The 16,976-nt window shown below is 41.9% G+C and overlaps 1 protein-coding gene across 1 annotated transcript in view; it reads right to left on the bottom strand.

Moving 5' to 3' along the window:
• Positions 1 to 5,964: 5,964 nt before the first annotated feature.
• Positions 5,965 to 16,976, bottom strand: part of LOC124708047 (chromatin structure-remodeling complex protein SYD-like) — a 15,151-nt gene continuing 4,139 nt past the window's right edge. The window contains exons 3-15 of the mRNA XM_047239738.1: positions 14,537 to 14,725; positions 14,361 to 14,441; positions 14,168 to 14,275; positions 13,802 to 13,971; positions 13,586 to 13,664; positions 13,432 to 13,506; positions 11,422 to 11,519; positions 11,233 to 11,340; positions 11,100 to 11,157; positions 10,800 to 11,021; positions 7,770 to 10,719; positions 7,630 to 7,695; positions 5,965 to 7,545 (exon numbers count right to left, since the gene is read on the bottom strand). Of these exons, the coding sequence (XP_047095694.1) occupies positions 6,296 to 7,545; positions 7,630 to 7,695; positions 7,770 to 10,719; positions 10,800 to 11,021; positions 11,100 to 11,157; positions 11,233 to 11,340; positions 11,422 to 11,519; positions 13,432 to 13,506; positions 13,586 to 13,664; positions 13,802 to 13,971; positions 14,168 to 14,275; positions 14,361 to 14,441; positions 14,537 to 14,725 (5,454 nt within the window). The 3' untranslated portion in view covers positions 5,965 to 6,295. The remainder of the gene's footprint in view (positions 7,546 to 7,629; positions 7,696 to 7,769; positions 10,720 to 10,799; positions 11,022 to 11,099; positions 11,158 to 11,232; positions 11,341 to 11,421; positions 11,520 to 13,431; positions 13,507 to 13,585; positions 13,665 to 13,801; positions 13,972 to 14,167; positions 14,276 to 14,360; positions 14,442 to 14,536; positions 14,726 to 16,976) is intronic.

Raw genomic sequence — 16,976 nt, 5'->3', positions numbered from 1 at the left:
TCTTTAACGCCTTTCAGCCTAGGCGCGAAAGTGTGTATCAAGTAATATCAAGAGACGAAGCATCAACATCATAATTTGTTCTAATAATAGAATCATAAGGTAACTTCATTCTCTTTCTAGGGAAGTGTTCCATACCTTTCTTGAGAGGAAATTGATATTTAATATTACCTTCCTTCATATCAATGGTAGCACCAACAGTTCGATCAAAAGGTCTTCCCAATATAATGGGACAAGATGCATTGCATTCAATATCCAAGACAACAAAATCAACGGGGACAAGGTTATTATTAACCATAATGAGAACATTATCAATCCTCCCCAAAGGTTTCTTTATAACATTATCGAGCAAGATTAACATCCAAATAACAGTTTTTCAATGGTGGCAAGTCAAGCATATCATAGATTTTTTAGGCATAACGAAATACTTGCACCAAGATCACATAAAGCATTACAATCAAAATCATTGACCCTCATCTTAATGATGGGCTCCCAACCATCTTCTAACTTCCTAGGAATAGAAGTTTCAAGTTTTAGTTTCTCTTCTCTAGCTTTTATGAGAGCATTTGTAATATGTTTTGTAAAGACCAAATTTATAGCACTAGCGTTGGGACTTTTAGCAAGTTTTTGTAAGAACTTTATAACTTCAGAGATGTGACAATCATCAAAATCTAAACCATTATGATCTACAACAATGGGATCATTGTTCCCAATATTTTGAAAAAATTCAGCAGTTTTATCAGTTTCGGTAGTTTTAGCAATTTCAGGCAATTTTGCACGCTTTGCACTAGGAGTAGAAACATTGCCAACACCAATTATTTTACCATTGATAGTAGGAGGTGTAGCAACATGTGAATCATTATCATTACTAGTGGTGGTAATAGTCCAAACTTTAGCTACATTATTCTCTTTAGCTAGTTTTTCGTTTTCTTCTCTTTCCCACCTAGCATGCAATTCAGCCATCAATCTAATATTCTCACTAATTCAAACTTGGATGGAATTTTCTGTAGTAACAATTTTATTATCAATATCATTATTAGGCATAACTTTCAATTTTAAAAGATCAACATCAGAGGCAAGACTATCAACCTTAGAAGCAAGAATATCAATTTTATCAAGCTTTTCCTCACAGATTTGTTAAAAGCAGTTTGTGTACTAATAAATTCTTTAAGCATAGCTTCAAGACTAGGGGGTACACTCCTATTATTGTTGTAAGAATTCCCATAAGAATTACCATAACCATTACCATTAGCAGAAGGATATGGCCTATAGTTGTTACCAGAATTATTCCTATAAGCATTGTTGTTGAAATTATTACTTCTAATGAAGTTCACATCAACATGTTCTTCTTGGGAAACCAATGAAGCTAAAGGAACATTATTAGGATCAACATTAGATCTACCATTCACAAGCATAGACATAATAGCATCAATCTTATCACTCAAGGAGGAGGTTTCTTCAACGAGAATTTACCTTCTTACCTTGTGGAGCTCTTTCCGTGTGCCATTCGGAGTAATTTATCATCATATCATCAAGAAGCTTTGTTGCCGCCCCAAAGTGATGGACATAAAGGTACCTCCAGCAGCTGAATCCAATAGGTTCCGCGAAGAAAAATTCAATCCTGCATAGAAGGTTTGGATGATCATCCAAGTAGTTAGTCCATGGGTAGGGCAATTCTTTACCAAAGATATCATTCTCTCCCATGCTTGAGCAACATGTTCATTATCTAATTGCTTAAAATTCATTATGCTACTTCTCAAAGATATAATTTTAGCGGGAGGATAATATCTACCAATAAAAGCATCCTTACATTTAGTCCATGAATCAATAATATTTCTAGGCAGAGATAGCAACAAATCTTTAGCTCTTCCTCTTAAGGAGAAAGGAAACAATTTTAATTTTATAATGTCACCATCTACATCCTTATACTTTTGCATTTCACATAGTTCAACAAAATTATTAAGATGGGCAGCGAAGCATCATCGGAACTAACACCGGAAAATTGCTCTCTCATAACAAGATTTAGTAAAGCGAGGTTTAATTTCAAATAATTATGCTGTAGTAGCAGGTGGAGCAATAGGTGTGCATAAGAAATCATTATTATTTGTGCTAGTGAAGTCACACAACTTAGTATTCTCAACGAGTACCCATTTTTGCAGTAGTAAATAAAGCAAACTAAATAAAGTAAATGCAAGTAACTAATTTTTTTTGTGTTTTTTATATAGAGAACAAGACAGTAAATAAAGTAAAACTAGCAACTAATTTTTTTGTATTTTTTATATAAGAGCAAACAAAGCAGTAAATAAAATAAAGTAAAGCAAGACAAAAACAAAGTAAAGAGATTGGATGTGGGAGACTCCCTTGCAGGCGTATCTTGATCTCCCGGCAACGGCGCCGGAAAATATGCTTGATACGCGTGAAGCACACGTCCGTTGGGAACCCCAAGAGGAAGGGGTGATGCGTACAACGACAAGTTTTCCCTCGATAAGAAACCAAGGTTATCGAACCAGTAGGAGTCAAGGAACACGTGAAGGTTGTTGGTGGCGGAGTGTAGTGCGGCGCAACACCGGGGATTCCGGCGCCAACGTGGAACCTGCACAACACAATCAAAGTACTTTGCCCCAACGTAACGAGTGAGGTTGTCAATCTCACCGGCTTGTCTGTAAACAAAGCATTAGATGTATAGTGTGGATGATGATGGTTGTTTGCGAAGAACGATAACGAACAATTGCGATAGATTGTATTTCGGATGTAAAGAATTGGACCGGGGTCCACAGTTCACTAGTGGTGTCTCTCCCATAAGATAAATAGCATGTTGGGTGAATAAATTACGGTTGGGCAATTGACAAATAAAGAAGGCATAACAATGCACATACATATATCATGATGAGTACTATGGGATTTAATCGGGGCATTACGACAAAGTACATAGACCGCTATCCGGCATGCATCTATGCCTAAAAAGTCCACATTCGAGGTTATCATCCGAACCTCTTCCGGTATTAAGTTGCAAACAACGGACAATTGCATTAAGTATGGTGCGTAATGTAATCAACACAAATATCCTTAGACAAAGCATCGATGTTTTATCCCTAGTGGCAACAGCACATCCACAACCTTAGAACTTTCTGCCACTGTCCCAGATTCAATGGAGGCATGAACCCACTATCGAGCATAAATACTCCCTCTTGGAGTCACAAGTATCAACTTGGCCAGAGCCTCTACTAGCAACGGAGAGCATGCAAGAACATAAACAACATATATGATAGATTGATAATCAACTTGACATGGTATTCAATATTCATCGGATCCCAACAAATAGATGATCTTGATCATGATAGGCAGCTCACAAGATCTAACATGATAGCACAATGAGGAGAAGACAACCATCTATCTACTGCTATGGACCCATAGTCCGGGGGTGAACTACTCACACATCGATCCGGAGGCGATCATGGTGATGAAGAGACCTCCGGGAGATGATTCTCCTCTCCGGCAGGGTGCCGGAGGCGATCTCCTGAATCCCCCGAGATGGGATTGGCGGCGGCGGCGTCTCTGGAAGGTTTTCCGTATCGTGGCTCTCGGTACTGGGGTATTCGCGACGAAGGCTTTAAGTAGGCGGAAGGGTAGGTTTAGGGGCGACGCGAGGGACCCACACGCTAGGGCCGCGCGGGCCCAAGCCTGGCCGCGCCGCCCTAGTGTGGCGTCGCCTCGTCGCCCCACTTCGTATCTCCCTCGGTCTTCCGGAAGCTTCGTGGAAAAATAGGACCCCAGGCGTTGATTTCGGCCAATTCCGAGAATATTTCCTTTGTATGATTTCCGAAACCAAAAACAGCAGAAAACGACAGTCGGCTCTTCGGCATCTCGTCAATAGGTTAGTGCCAGAAAATGCATAATAATAACATATAATGTGTATAAAACATGTGAGTATCATCATAAAAGTAGCATGGAACATAAGAAATTATAGATACGCTTGGGACGTATCACACAGCGGCGAGAGCGAGAGCCAGGGAGAAGCGTGGAGGAGAGCGAGGACGTCGTCCGCATCGACGCTCGTGACGAAGATGGAGGCGGTGGATGCACGCGCCGTCCGCGAGGTGGTGGTGGGCGGGGAGGTCGGCCGGACGCGGGAGCTCATGGAGTCCGCCCGGGCTTGAACGCGGAGGGGCGGAGGTCCATCCATGGCGGCCGGAGGTGGGGCAGCACAGCCGCCCGGGGAGGAGCAAGAGAAGGCGAGCGACGCTAGAGTAGGGTTGGTGCATGGCGGCGTGATTTGGGGGTGCCGGGTAGGGAGAGAGAAAGTGGATCGAGAGAGCCGCGGACTGATCGATGGTGGGTGGAACGAAGACTTCTCTTTTTTACATAAGAGGACAGGTTCGGTAGCATGGGACCGCTTTTTCCCCGGCGTATGCGAATTGATTTCGCCAGTGTTAAGGCCCGTTACCCCTGGCACTATTGGGCTGAATTCGTCGGCGGTAAGGCCGAGGTCGGACGGAGGCCTCGCGGCCCATTATATCGTCGGTATCTTCAAATCGAACTCGCCGGCGGTAACGCATGTACCCCTGGCATCTTCCTTTCAACCTCGTCGGCGGTAGGGCCACCTCGGAAGGCCTTACCGTCGGCATCTTCAAATCGAACTCGCCGGCGGTAAGGAGTGCGGCTATTAGCCTTTTCCTAGTAATGCTAGCTGCTCGATCCCAACTTCGCAAGTAGCTAGCTGCCTAGCTGATCGATGAGAAATGGAGAGCTCGGTCCCCTCCGCCATTAGTCCGCGTAGACTGCACACCATAGCTTGTCCCCTCTGTCAATCTGCGACTCGACAGCTGCTGCATCACTGCTTCTGTCACCTTCTTTCATGGATGCCTTATGAGAATGCAGAAACCTGATGATCGATTTTCAGAAGACATGGGGATAACCTAGTCATGTTTATACTATATGGTACGCATCATGCAGAAAAGAGAGACGGCAAGTTTCCACCATATGTGTCCATCAGTTCCAGAAAAGTAACAAAATGCACTAGTACTCAGAAAAGTACTGATCGGAAGTACCATGCAAACAACATTTAGGGAACAAAATAACAAAGTGCATTGCAATCTTAGCAAATGTTGGAATTTTGGACACTACAAAATAAGGTTGATTGCAAGAAATCCTGTCTGCATAGCACTCCAATAATCAGGCTAATTATTATCTTAGCACCATGGTTTGTGCAGCACACTCCGCAGTCTGGCAGTGATCTCGTGGAGTTTAGCTTCTTCCAACACGAAGCTGAAGTGCGAGTCAAGTTAGTGAAGAAGAAAAAGATTCAGTTTTCATATCTTAAGAAAAAAGTTCAGAGCATTATTGTAAACCCCGCAATTAATAATAAGCTAGAAAACGGATGGTCTGGAGGTCCTGTAGATGATGTATGCTGCTGTAATTAAGAACTGACAGAAAATACAGAACAGTGAGGACACAGGTTCGTTCCATATTTCGTTAGGCTTCCATCTGACCAACTGGAATGAAAACGCAAAGCAGCAGAAATACGTCTAGTTGTAGGTCCAGATGTGGGGATGGTGGCGGCGCCGCCGTCGGCCACTCCATCAAGAACCACTTTGACAGCACATTTCATGGTCCACGCAGATTGGTTCCAACGTCAAATATAGCATTCACCTAAAACCTATACTGCGTATAACATACGGAGTACAAGAGTACAACTTAAGCTCCCAAGCAGGTAAACCAAAACACAGACTGGTTAGAAATCCCTCCCTCCGTGCATCAATATATAAGATGTTTTAAGTACTTCTAAAGTAGACTAGATATAAACTAAAGTGAGTAAACCTGCACACTAAAAATAGACAAGATACAAACTAAAGTTGGCCAACCATAGAAAATACCCATCGTCTTACATATCCAATCAGAGGGAGTAAAATGCAGCAACCTGGTAATACATCGACAAACGATAAACTGCCAAGAGCGAGCATCAAGGCATTTTGGCGAAAGCATTAGACAATTATAACTTATGCATCAACAGGTGCTCTGAATACAACAGTTTTTTTCTCAATATGTTCTACATACAACATTTGCATAACCTACTTCTAACTTTCATCAAGACCTGGGGCTAGAGACAGATGATCCAAACGAAGCTCTGTCTTTGCTGTTTGTTGATTCCCTCGCAGTTCCATCTGGTTTACATGCATCTGTTCCTACACTGAACGGCAGTTACTCCTGAACAACAGCTACTTCCATTTTAGCACTTCCAACATTAGGGAACAAGTCAGTGCTAGGAGGCTGGCAGTGCGAAGGTGGCAATTGAGCGGCATCAGACTCTCCCACCCTTGGGAGTTTTACCGTCAGGGGCAATTTCAGTGTTCAGCACCTCCTCTCCCGCGACAGCAGGAGACTCATCAGCTGCCACATCAGCTTCCTTTTGATCTGAAGTTCCACATGCATGTTCAGTTTTAGCTCCTGTAATTGCCATATCCTCACCCGATGAAGTTTGCAACAGCTGTTCAGTATTGGCTTGTCCAAGATTTGAAGTTTCGCCACCAGGAGCTGGTTGAGTGTTCAGCACCTTTAAATCTTCTCCAGGCTGTTCAGTACTAGCATGCTCCAAATGATCTGGCACTGTGGCAACTGGTTCGACAGTCTTTTCGTCTAGAGCAGATGTATTTGCTTCTTCATTCAGTTCTGCTCCTGTAATCAGGGTTTCCTTTTGAGGAGGCATAGATGCTTCTTTATTTAGATCAGGTTCTGTACCAGCATGCTCCACAGCCTCTGACTCTATGGCAGCCAACCCGACGTTTTCCTTCTGAGTAGGTGCATCGTCATCTTTCTTTGCTTCTGGTTCTGCTGTAGATACTTGGACGCTACCTTGGTCCATTGTGCTACCATCCTCCGGATCAGCAGCTTCTGAAATACCTTCTTGCACATGAACAGGAGTTTCACAAACAGGCTCTGATTCTGCTCCTCGAGAAATTGAAGAACCACCACTGGGTTCTGCTCCTCCAGCAATAGCAGAGACAACATCAAGAGTAGTTTCTTTACTTCCCTCTAAGTCACCAGCTTCAGCTACCTTGGCAGAATCCTCATCCGAGCCTTCTGAAGGAGAATATCCAACTAAATTCACAGCATGAGAGTCATCGTCAGCCCGACTACAGCTCAAATTGCCACCACCAGTTTCACTTGAAGTTTCTTCCAATTTCTCATGTTCATTTGGAGAAGCAGCTATAGAGGCACTATTCTCTAATCCATCTTGTTCTGCTGGCAGATTTGAGCCAGCTGGTTGTAAAGCAGCGGGCAAGTCACTAGTAGCTTTGGTTTCAGCAGTGTCTTGGTTAGCAGCGTTCATACCAGCAATGTTACCTTCAGTCTGCATATCAGTGCGATCATCTTTAGTTTGGACAACGTCCTTATCTGAGACTTCACATAGAGATTGGCTGCCTGCCAAACAAGTTTCAGGGCAATGGTCCTTTGCACCCTCATCAATGCTATTATCAGCATTAACTTGCAGTATTTCTTGTTCCCCACCAGACAAAACTGTAACATCAACCGGCTTTTGTTCTTTATCATCTATACATATGTTAGATAAAGTAGTGATAAATAACTGTTGAACATGCATATTAATTAGTGCATCAGTTTAAAACCAGCACACACCTTTAGTAGATGCTTGTTCTGCAGCTGATACCATCTCCACTTGCACCAAACTATGAACCTCGGTACCTGAAAATATGCAGATGTGCATGAGTAGCCTGACCCCGGTTTCGACTAAAATAGAAAGTAATAACAGAGCATACTCTTCTCATCGGGACTCGGCATTTGTATGGTGCACTCAATCTTAGGCCCAGCATACTCTTCTACCATGCTGGCCTCTCCATCAGAATGGGTGAATGGAACACTGTGAGCTTCCTTACTGTCATCACCAGTATTCGTAGCAGCAGAGACCGGTACTGGCACTGATAGATGACTCTCAGGATCCTTCTTTACTTCACAAGCAGAGGTGGCATCATTGATAGACATAACTTCTACCACACTGGCATCTTTACTCGAATGGGTTAACAAAGCATTGAGAGCTTCAGCAGGAATGTGTTTGCTTACCAAGTCACCACCATCAACTACATGGGCACAACAGTCCTCTTTTTTGTCTTCTGAAGGAGAACATCTTCCTGCAGGTGTACTGTCCGTATCATCATTTGTCTGAGCCACTGTTTTAGAGCCACTGTTTTCTGAACTCCCCTTTTGGCCTGCAGCCTGATTTGAGTCTGCTGATTGTAAAACAGGCAGATGACTAGCAGAGCGTCCAGAAATATTCTCAGTTTGCAACGTTTCAACTATCGTACTGTTTTGCTTAGGACTAGTCACACCAACAGAAGCAACGTCACTATGCAGATCACTGGCATCAGCTTCTGTGGGAGCAAGAGTGTCCTTAGTATCCTTATCTGAGGCATCAAAAGGGGTTTGGCGGTCTGCTAACATCAACATAGTAGAGTCTTTCTTTTCTGTTTCTGGGTGATCTTTTTTCTCCTGATTCTTATCCAGAGTTCCTTCCATTTCCTCTGTTTTGTTCCCAGATGCCAACAGATTTTGTGAGCAACTGTTCTCTGAACTCCCTTGTAAAGCAGCATGCAGGTGACTAGCAGAGCCTCCAGAAATATCATCAGTCTGCAGTGCTTCAACTATCATAGTATCTTGCTTACAACTAGTCACATCGACAGAAGCACCCTTCTTCTGTTCTTGACAGACAGAAGAGATGAGAAGCTCTGCTGGGGCTGTTCCCTGTTGCTCAACTGAAGAAACAGAAACCGTTGTGCTTGGGTTTGCCAATATTTCTAAATTTTTCGCATCGCCTGTCTGCTTTGATCCAGCTAGTCGAGCACGCCGTTCACATGCAGCTGTTGCAGATTTACTTCTGGTGCGTGGTTCGCAGGCAGACCCTTTCCTCCTCCTGCCCGGTGCCTTATTAGGAGCAACACTAGAAACGTCTAAAGGCACTGCATTGACGCCCTTAACTGAATGAAGTGAAGAATCAGGTGGTTCAAATTGAACATTTGAGGATTCACTAACAGGATTTAGCAATGATTTGTCAGTCACCGTTCCAGAATGAATAGTAGTGACCTCAGAATACGCTGCAACATGGTCGTTTCCTGTTTTACATGGCACTTGAGCTTGTGCGGCTACGGCGGGATGTGCTCCTAAAGGTAGCTTTACTGGTTTATCTTGGACATTAGAATTGGTGGATATCCTAGGATTTATATCAGAATGTTCAATATGGGCATCATCAAAACCACCAGGAAGTGTAGCTTCACTAATGGGAACTGCTATAGGTGTTCTTGGTTGAGAGTCGTATCCAGACTTGTCATATGGAGAAGAGTTCATATCTAGTAATTCCTTGGAAGTGTCTTGAAGTGAACTGCCATCTCTTCCCTTCACTATTCTTAGCTCGTCAGCTGTGCTAATGTCAGCACCAACATTGGGAGTGGCACCAGGAGTACCATAAGATTTCTTCATAGCTGATCTTTGCCGAGTGCTTACTCCAGTATCCTCACTTCCAGACTCTTTCTTTCTGCGACGACGTGAAGCACCTTGCTTCTCAGCAGGCTTATCCGCTAACAGAACATGTGATGCTTTCAATATTCCAGCTGAAACCACAGGCATATTAAGTGATGCAGAAGGAACTTGCTCAGAGCTTGCTTGAACAGATCCAATATTTTCATTGTGAACGATCTTTGGCGGCAGTGAGCTTGCATTTTCTGAAGTCACCGCAATTGCAGCGTGTATATCTTCCGCAGCACGTGGGATACCTTCAGGGGTGGCGATGCCCTTAACTCCTTGTGGCAACAATGTAACAGGCCTATCTGTGACCATATCCTTCTGAAAACTTGATACACCACTTGCATGTGCTGAGGACATAGCTCCTTGAGGGTATGGAGAATCAACAGAACTAGCTCCACTACTAATTGCAACCACAGGGATTGCACTAACATCAACAGCACTAGATGAGGTGAGAGATTTCGGTCTTCGGCCTCTTCTGCGAGGGATTTCACCTGCTTGTGTCTTTCTGCCTCTTGATGCAGGAGGAGCTGGTGGATGAGATGATACGCTAGCAGCTACCATGTCGTGACCACTCTCTACAGATGTAGCAGCCGCCCTTGCTATAGACCCTTCCAAAACAACACAGTCCTTAACTTCAGTACCAATCTCGGGTTTCATGGTAGCAGTTGGGACAGCAGAAACAAAAGCAGTACCCTGAAATTCCGTACCAATCTCTTGTCGGATAGCACTGACTGGTTGAGCAGAATGGATGGTAACATCTGGGCCAGAAGAATTGATGGTAGCAGTTGGTGCTGAAGAATCAATGGTACTTGCTGGTGCGGAACTGCTGAATGTAGATCCTGCCTCTTGTCGGACAGCCTTTGCTGGGGACGTAACAGGAGATACTGAAACGTCTGACCTTTTAGGTCTACCTCTTCGGCGCTTAGCTGGTGAAGAGTCTGGAACAGCTGGGACTGGGTCCATTTTGGCTTCAACTGGATCTATTTTGGCTTCGACTGGATCTATTTTGGCTTCGACTGGATCTATTTTGGCTTCGACTGGATCTATTGAACTTTCTGCAGGTACTTCCAACTTACTCACTTTAGAGATATCTAAATCCTTCAATACATTGCCAGGTTGAGGCGAATCAGGAGTTTCAGCCTGACAAAGTTTCTCAAATTCTTCTTCAGTCCATTGATCCTCATAAGATCGGACCTATAAAGGATATCATGGAATTAGCAAATAAATATATCAACCAATAACAGAGAGACATACAAAAAGATAATGCAACTGACCTCACGAGCACGTTTTCCCCTTCCATAATGCTTTGTATCAAGCCCACCAAGCTCGCCCTTCCTCCTCACATTTACCTTCACACTTTTCACGTTTGACGACTCGTAGATCTTCATAGCATGGCAGAAGGACTTGAGATCATCATCCGACACAAGACGGGAGGGCATTACTGAGGGGTCTAGTCCACTAACTGAACCATCTTGAACAACCTTTAGCCATACCGCCTACAAGGATACAAGAATCAAATTAACATGTACAGATTGTTACCTGAAATAAACATGTACAGTGGAAATTTAGCATACCGTTTCTTCATCTAGTCTTTGCTTGTCAATAGCTTCAAATATGTCAATCTCGTCTTCGCTGCAAGGAGGGACAAGTGATATGTTATGCAATTAGAGAGTATCAGAGATAATACTATGAGAAACTTAGTCTTACCTGCGGGCAAGAATATTATTTAGAGCATCATCATCTAACACTGGAGCTGATTCTTCCTTTTTACACTCACGTAGGAGTGACTCGAGATACTCCTTCCGATCTTCAGCACTGCAATTGTTAACTACCACATGAAGGGAAGGAAAAAAAACAGCTAGAAAAGTTGAATTTTAAGTGAGTAGAAGAACTGACCTTGTATTGTTGTCAAAAAATCCAGCAGTTATACTCTGATTAGCAACACCTAATTTATGTTCTGCTGAAGCCCTGACTTGCTCTTCTACAGTTCGTACCTTATATTCGACAAAGTACATCCAAGTAACAGGCGTCAGTATGACATTATCAGCTAATGTAATAGAATCCGTAGATTTCACTTAGAACAGGCAGTACTTGTTCATTTCATATTTGGGTAAGCATCATAAATCGTTATTGGGTTTTGTCCAAAGCTATAAAAAGATAAACAGTCAATCAGACAGAGGCGAGCCTGTTAAGGCATTCTGTTGGTTTAAAATCACATTTTTCTACCTACGGGCATTACTTCATCTCTTCTACTGTCCTCAGCTTACCATGCACACCAAGAATTTACTAAATCTGAGAGAATGGATGTGAAATGATCCTACGAATCAGGCTACAACCACCTAACCTATTTCAAAGTAAACATAGAGATTGGAAACATAGAAATAACTACACTGTTAGTATTCTCAGTGGACAGACATTATAGAATGAATTCTAATAGAGAGGGTACTCAAAAGCAACTTCTTCTGGAATCATATCACAACATAAATAGTACATATTCAGATATTCCTGCAGCTACATTCTAAAGCAGCGCTGCACAGCACATCAACCACAAACTGGCACGAAGAGAGAAAAAACTCCAGATGAGGTTTATGTTACTAACTATAATACATAGAAGATATACAAGGCACTTCCCTTGACAAAATTCTAGCAAGTTACATGAATAAATCTAAAAACAGGCAACATAGAATACCACACAAGCCCTACATGAAAGGACACTTCAGGTACATAGCAGACAAGATTTCAAAGAAACGCGAGTTATATGACAAAAAATAGTCAGCTAACATTTTGTTAAGGCATGTTCCAAAACTTGTACGCCCGATGATGCTGGTTCTGTGATATTTAATCCAGTTGTAGAAATACATTATACTCAAAATTAAGATAAAAATAATATTAATATGACTTTATCATCCACCAATCAAATCATTTGATAGACATACATGTAGGCTGGAATCCAGTGTGAGGCATCGTACATATACGTGAGTCCAAACACTGCACCCTCGAATTAACCCTTTTATACCAAACGAGGAAGAAAATGTAAGCACTAAGCAGGGTGCTAAGCATGTGTGGGCCCAACCCTAAAGTGAAGTGGGAATTAAGCGAATGTTGGGCACGCCCACAGGGTATTACATAGGCATATAGACATAGGCTTGCTCATGCAATAGTTGGATGTGCATATCTTGCAACAACCAATGGGGTGGATAGTTATGAACAGCCAAAATCATTCTCTTCTAGGACTGCTTGACATTGTGGTGGATTATCATAGTCCTCTTTGTCCAACCTGCCTCCTATTTTAGTGTTTGTTTGGACTGCTTTTGCCTACTTTTGTGGCTAGTTTTCTACAGCATATTATAAAATGGGAATAGCAAAGTTCAGCTACTGCAAAATGAGCCTAACATCATCCACGAGGCATTGAGGCCCCTTTGCTAAAGAATTTAGGACCAGATATTCATTTAGAATACCACAAGCCACATATTCAACTACTGATTTTAGATACTCACCCAAACCCTATTGCACGACCTTTGCTTCACAGCACACAAAATTCAGGATCTTGGAACACGGTAGAGTTAGCAACAGAAAGAAACATGCAAAAATTACTCCATTCCTTGTATAGTGACAACTTAATTTTTCAGACGGGTGTAAACCAATAATATGATGTATGTGATAAGACATCATAAAACCATTACCAACAATTAGGGAATTTCAACTAAGGATTAAAGTGCACAAACCAAAAAATTACTGGCATCCCGATTTATCAGTATAGTACTATGTAAAACAAAGAACTCAACTGGCAAATCTTTCTTTTTGTTTCTGAACTACCCTTTCCTTTTTTTTCCCTGACAAATGCTCCATCTTATTTTCAGTTTCTACATATTTAGGTGATAAGCAAGCTGTCAGTATGGCACTTACTGTTTCTAAACGTAAGACAAGAACCTCCTTCTTTTGACCAATTCTGTGGGCTCTAGCCTGTGCTTGCAGGTCAACCTGAAATAGAGGAAAAAACATAAATGTAGAAAATTTCTTACAGCATATACCTGAATGACATAGCTTGAATTTTAGCTACCTGAGGATTCCAATCAGTGTCAAATATGATGACGGTATCAGCTGCTTGGAGATTGACACCAACACCTCCTGCTCGGATACTACAAAAAACAGGGATGAAGTAGGCCTCAGATATCAAATATTAATTATTCAGAAAGGCCAATAAAGATTCATGCAGGTTCACTGTCCATTTAGATAATACCTCCTACGCTACAATATACTGAAACCAATAATTTACCTTAGTAGAAAAATGAAAGCTGGAGAATTAGGATCATTAAATTTATCAATAAGAGCTCCCCTTTCATGCCCAGATGTGTGTCCATCTAATCGAAGGTACTTGTACTTTTTCCATACCAGATAATCCTCCATTACATCTAGCAATCTTGTCATTGTAGAAAAGAGTAGAACCTGCATGATTGTAAACTTGGTCAACGAGATGTTTGCCGAAGGAAGGAACAACAACTTCAACTTAGAAAATGCAAGTCTAATGTGTGACTTGTTCAAGATATATGTGGTGTGGCTTGTACAAGAAAAACTCAATGCATCGTGAACATAAAATATGAGATTTGTACAAACCTACAGAACACCAGTAAAATTCACTTACCCTATGGCCAGTAGCCTTGAGTTTGGGTAGCAATCTGTCCAGCATCTCAAGTTTTCCACACAGCCTCACAATAGATGGCAAGTAGTGCCTAGGCAGATAACCCTCAATCTGCATAGAAAATCCAGATGGCTAGTGATGCTAAGAGGAAACAAAAATAACCAGAATGCGGCAACATAGCTGAAGGGCATTCTACCTCCTCAACATGAAGCTGGCTAAGGTATGGATGGTTGCATATGTTCCTCATTTCCATGACAGAGTTGTGCACCGAGCGGACCTAAAGAATTTAAGTAAGACAGCATATTAAAGATAAGAACTTGTGAAATATCTGAAACATTATAGTAATCAACTCAGAAGTCACACGCTGTGCACCTTAACTGCTCCAATTCCACCAAGGTTGTCCTCCACCCTTGTAATCAGAAGTTTCTGATAAGCTGATGCCTCACACCTTACAAGTCTTTCAATCTTCCCTGGCAATTCACTTTCAACCTGAAGACAGTAAAACAGAATTGGAATTATTGCACCATGCACATAATCTGGATTTAAAAAGACGGCAAATAACTGCAAAACAATATGAAACCCGAACTTGATGGGCTAGTTGCTAAGATATCTCCAACAATTGGTACTTCTTTTGAATCCATTGGTTATCCATAGTTCGTGAACAAAATATCAAGCTTCAAAAACAAGAGACAGGGAAGCATGGACATTTGAGGTGATTTTAACTAAGTTGCAAAATAAAGTAATCATATTAAACTTAAAGTAACACATAAGGAGCATTCCCGCCATTTATAAATGTAAGCTGCTTACAGTTCATGGTGTTAAAGACGGTAGATTAGTATAGTGGTCAACAAAAGTACATGTTGTGCATTTCACAAAAATGTGAAGATGAAAAAAACACTGTAAATTTCATAAAAATGTGAAAAGAAGCAATAGATCTACATGTCCAACATGTCAGGATATGTGCTCTAAAGTATGACACTATGACCACATGTGAACAAAGACAAATTTGTGCACATATAGGTGCTATACTGGACACTCACGACTCATCTCTTGTTTTTATCGTACAATACACAGATGGTCATATTTTTGCAAAATTTCACTTTTTTAGCTTCGGGGTGAATGTTCTTAAAATTACAGTCGCAACTAGTTGAGGAAATTCGCATTCACAAAAGCATCTATAATTTATAGAGTAAATCTAGTGGCAGATATCCCATGTTTCTCTAGTGAACAATCCAGATCATTTTGCATATATGTTGGTAGTCAAAGGTTGAAAAGCAGACTGTGTTTGTGCTGATCTACCAAAGTGGCATATATTGACAAACAGAGGAAGTAGCATTGTTTGACATTCAGGTAGCTAGATGGATGTGTAAAAGCACATGGAGGTAACTGCCTATGGAACTTCACAATTATAGATCATGCAGAGCAACAAAGCTAACAAGGACCAATTTTCTTTTGCTGGACACAAGAACCAGTTTGACGGTGCTATGTAGTGTTGCATTGTGTTGTTGAACCTAGTTATTGAAAATCTTCAGCTCTTCACAACTGCAATCCAACTCAGCATTCGTACAACACAAAAAATGGACAGAACATTCTCAACCCAGCAAATGAAACATATTAAGACTTGAAATAGAAGGGACTAGGGAGTAAGGAACACCAAGCAATGTTTTCTGAATCAGCTGACAGATCGAAAGATGACATACTGCAAGTGAATATTTGTTAATTCGTGGTAGACAACACGTATTAAAGGAACCTCTGGTGCCCAAATAATATATCTTCTAATGATTGTTAGTCTGTGACAGAGAGTGCCACAAAAGCTAAAAGGCAGGTTTTATAGGACAGCTATCCGACCTGCGATGTTGTATGGCTCGGAGTGTTGGCCAACGAAGGGACGACATATCCAACAGTTAAGTGTAGCAGAGATGCGCATGTTGAGATGGATATGTGGCCACACAAGAAAGGATCGGGTACGGAATGACGATATACGGGAGAGAGTTGGGGTAGCACCGATTTTGGTCCAACATCGTCTCAGATGGTTTGGACATATCCAACGGAGGCCTCCGGAAGCGCCAGTGCATAGCGGACGGATAAAGCGTGCTGAGAATGTTAAGAGGGATCGTGGTAGACCAAACTTGACATGGGAGGAGTCCGTTAAGAGAGACCTGAAGGTTTGGAATATCGACAAGATTTAGCCATGGACAGGGGTGCGTGGAAGTTAGCTATCCACGTTCCGGAACCATGACTTGGCTTCGAGATCTTATGGGTTTCAACTCTAGCCTACCCCAACTTGTTTGGGACTGAAAGGCTTGGTTGTTGTTGTTGTTGTTGTAATGATTGTTAGTCGGTTTCCATAAATCTCTATGTAGCTGGTTGTATAAGCTGGCCCTCACATCAATAAGGACATCAAGCAATTATTCTCTCCCTCCCACTTTCTCTCTCTCTACTTTGACCTAGCTTTGGATTAGAAGTAACGGTTCTACTGATGTGATCGGTGGATGCAATTCTGGAAAGTTACTACTCTCTCATTTTGAAATAATGAGATTGAATAGTTAAGCATGGCATAGACCTCCTTTTTACAAGTGTTATTAATCTTAAAACAAGCATAAAGATAGGAAACAAAAACAAAACCTTATAGCTTAAGTCTTCGGAGTACAAAGGGCCGAAGAACTTGGTGAAAGCGGTTTATGATCAGCAAGTTTTCCTCCTCTGAAAGTAAGGCCTTTAAAGAAAAGAAGATATTGGAGTCAAACACAGTTTTCCCAGAAAAAAACCAATTCTGCGCAGTGGAAAACCAAAGTTTTACCTCATCTGCTGA

This window comes from Lolium rigidum, chromosome 1 (assembly GCF_022539505.1).
Source record: "Lolium rigidum isolate FL_2022 chromosome 1, APGP_CSIRO_Lrig_0.1, whole genome shotgun sequence".
In the NCBI taxonomy this organism is placed as follows: domain Eukaryota; kingdom Viridiplantae; phylum Streptophyta; class Magnoliopsida; order Poales; family Poaceae; genus Lolium; species Lolium rigidum.
This window is presented reverse-complemented; position numbering and strand designations above follow the sequence as displayed.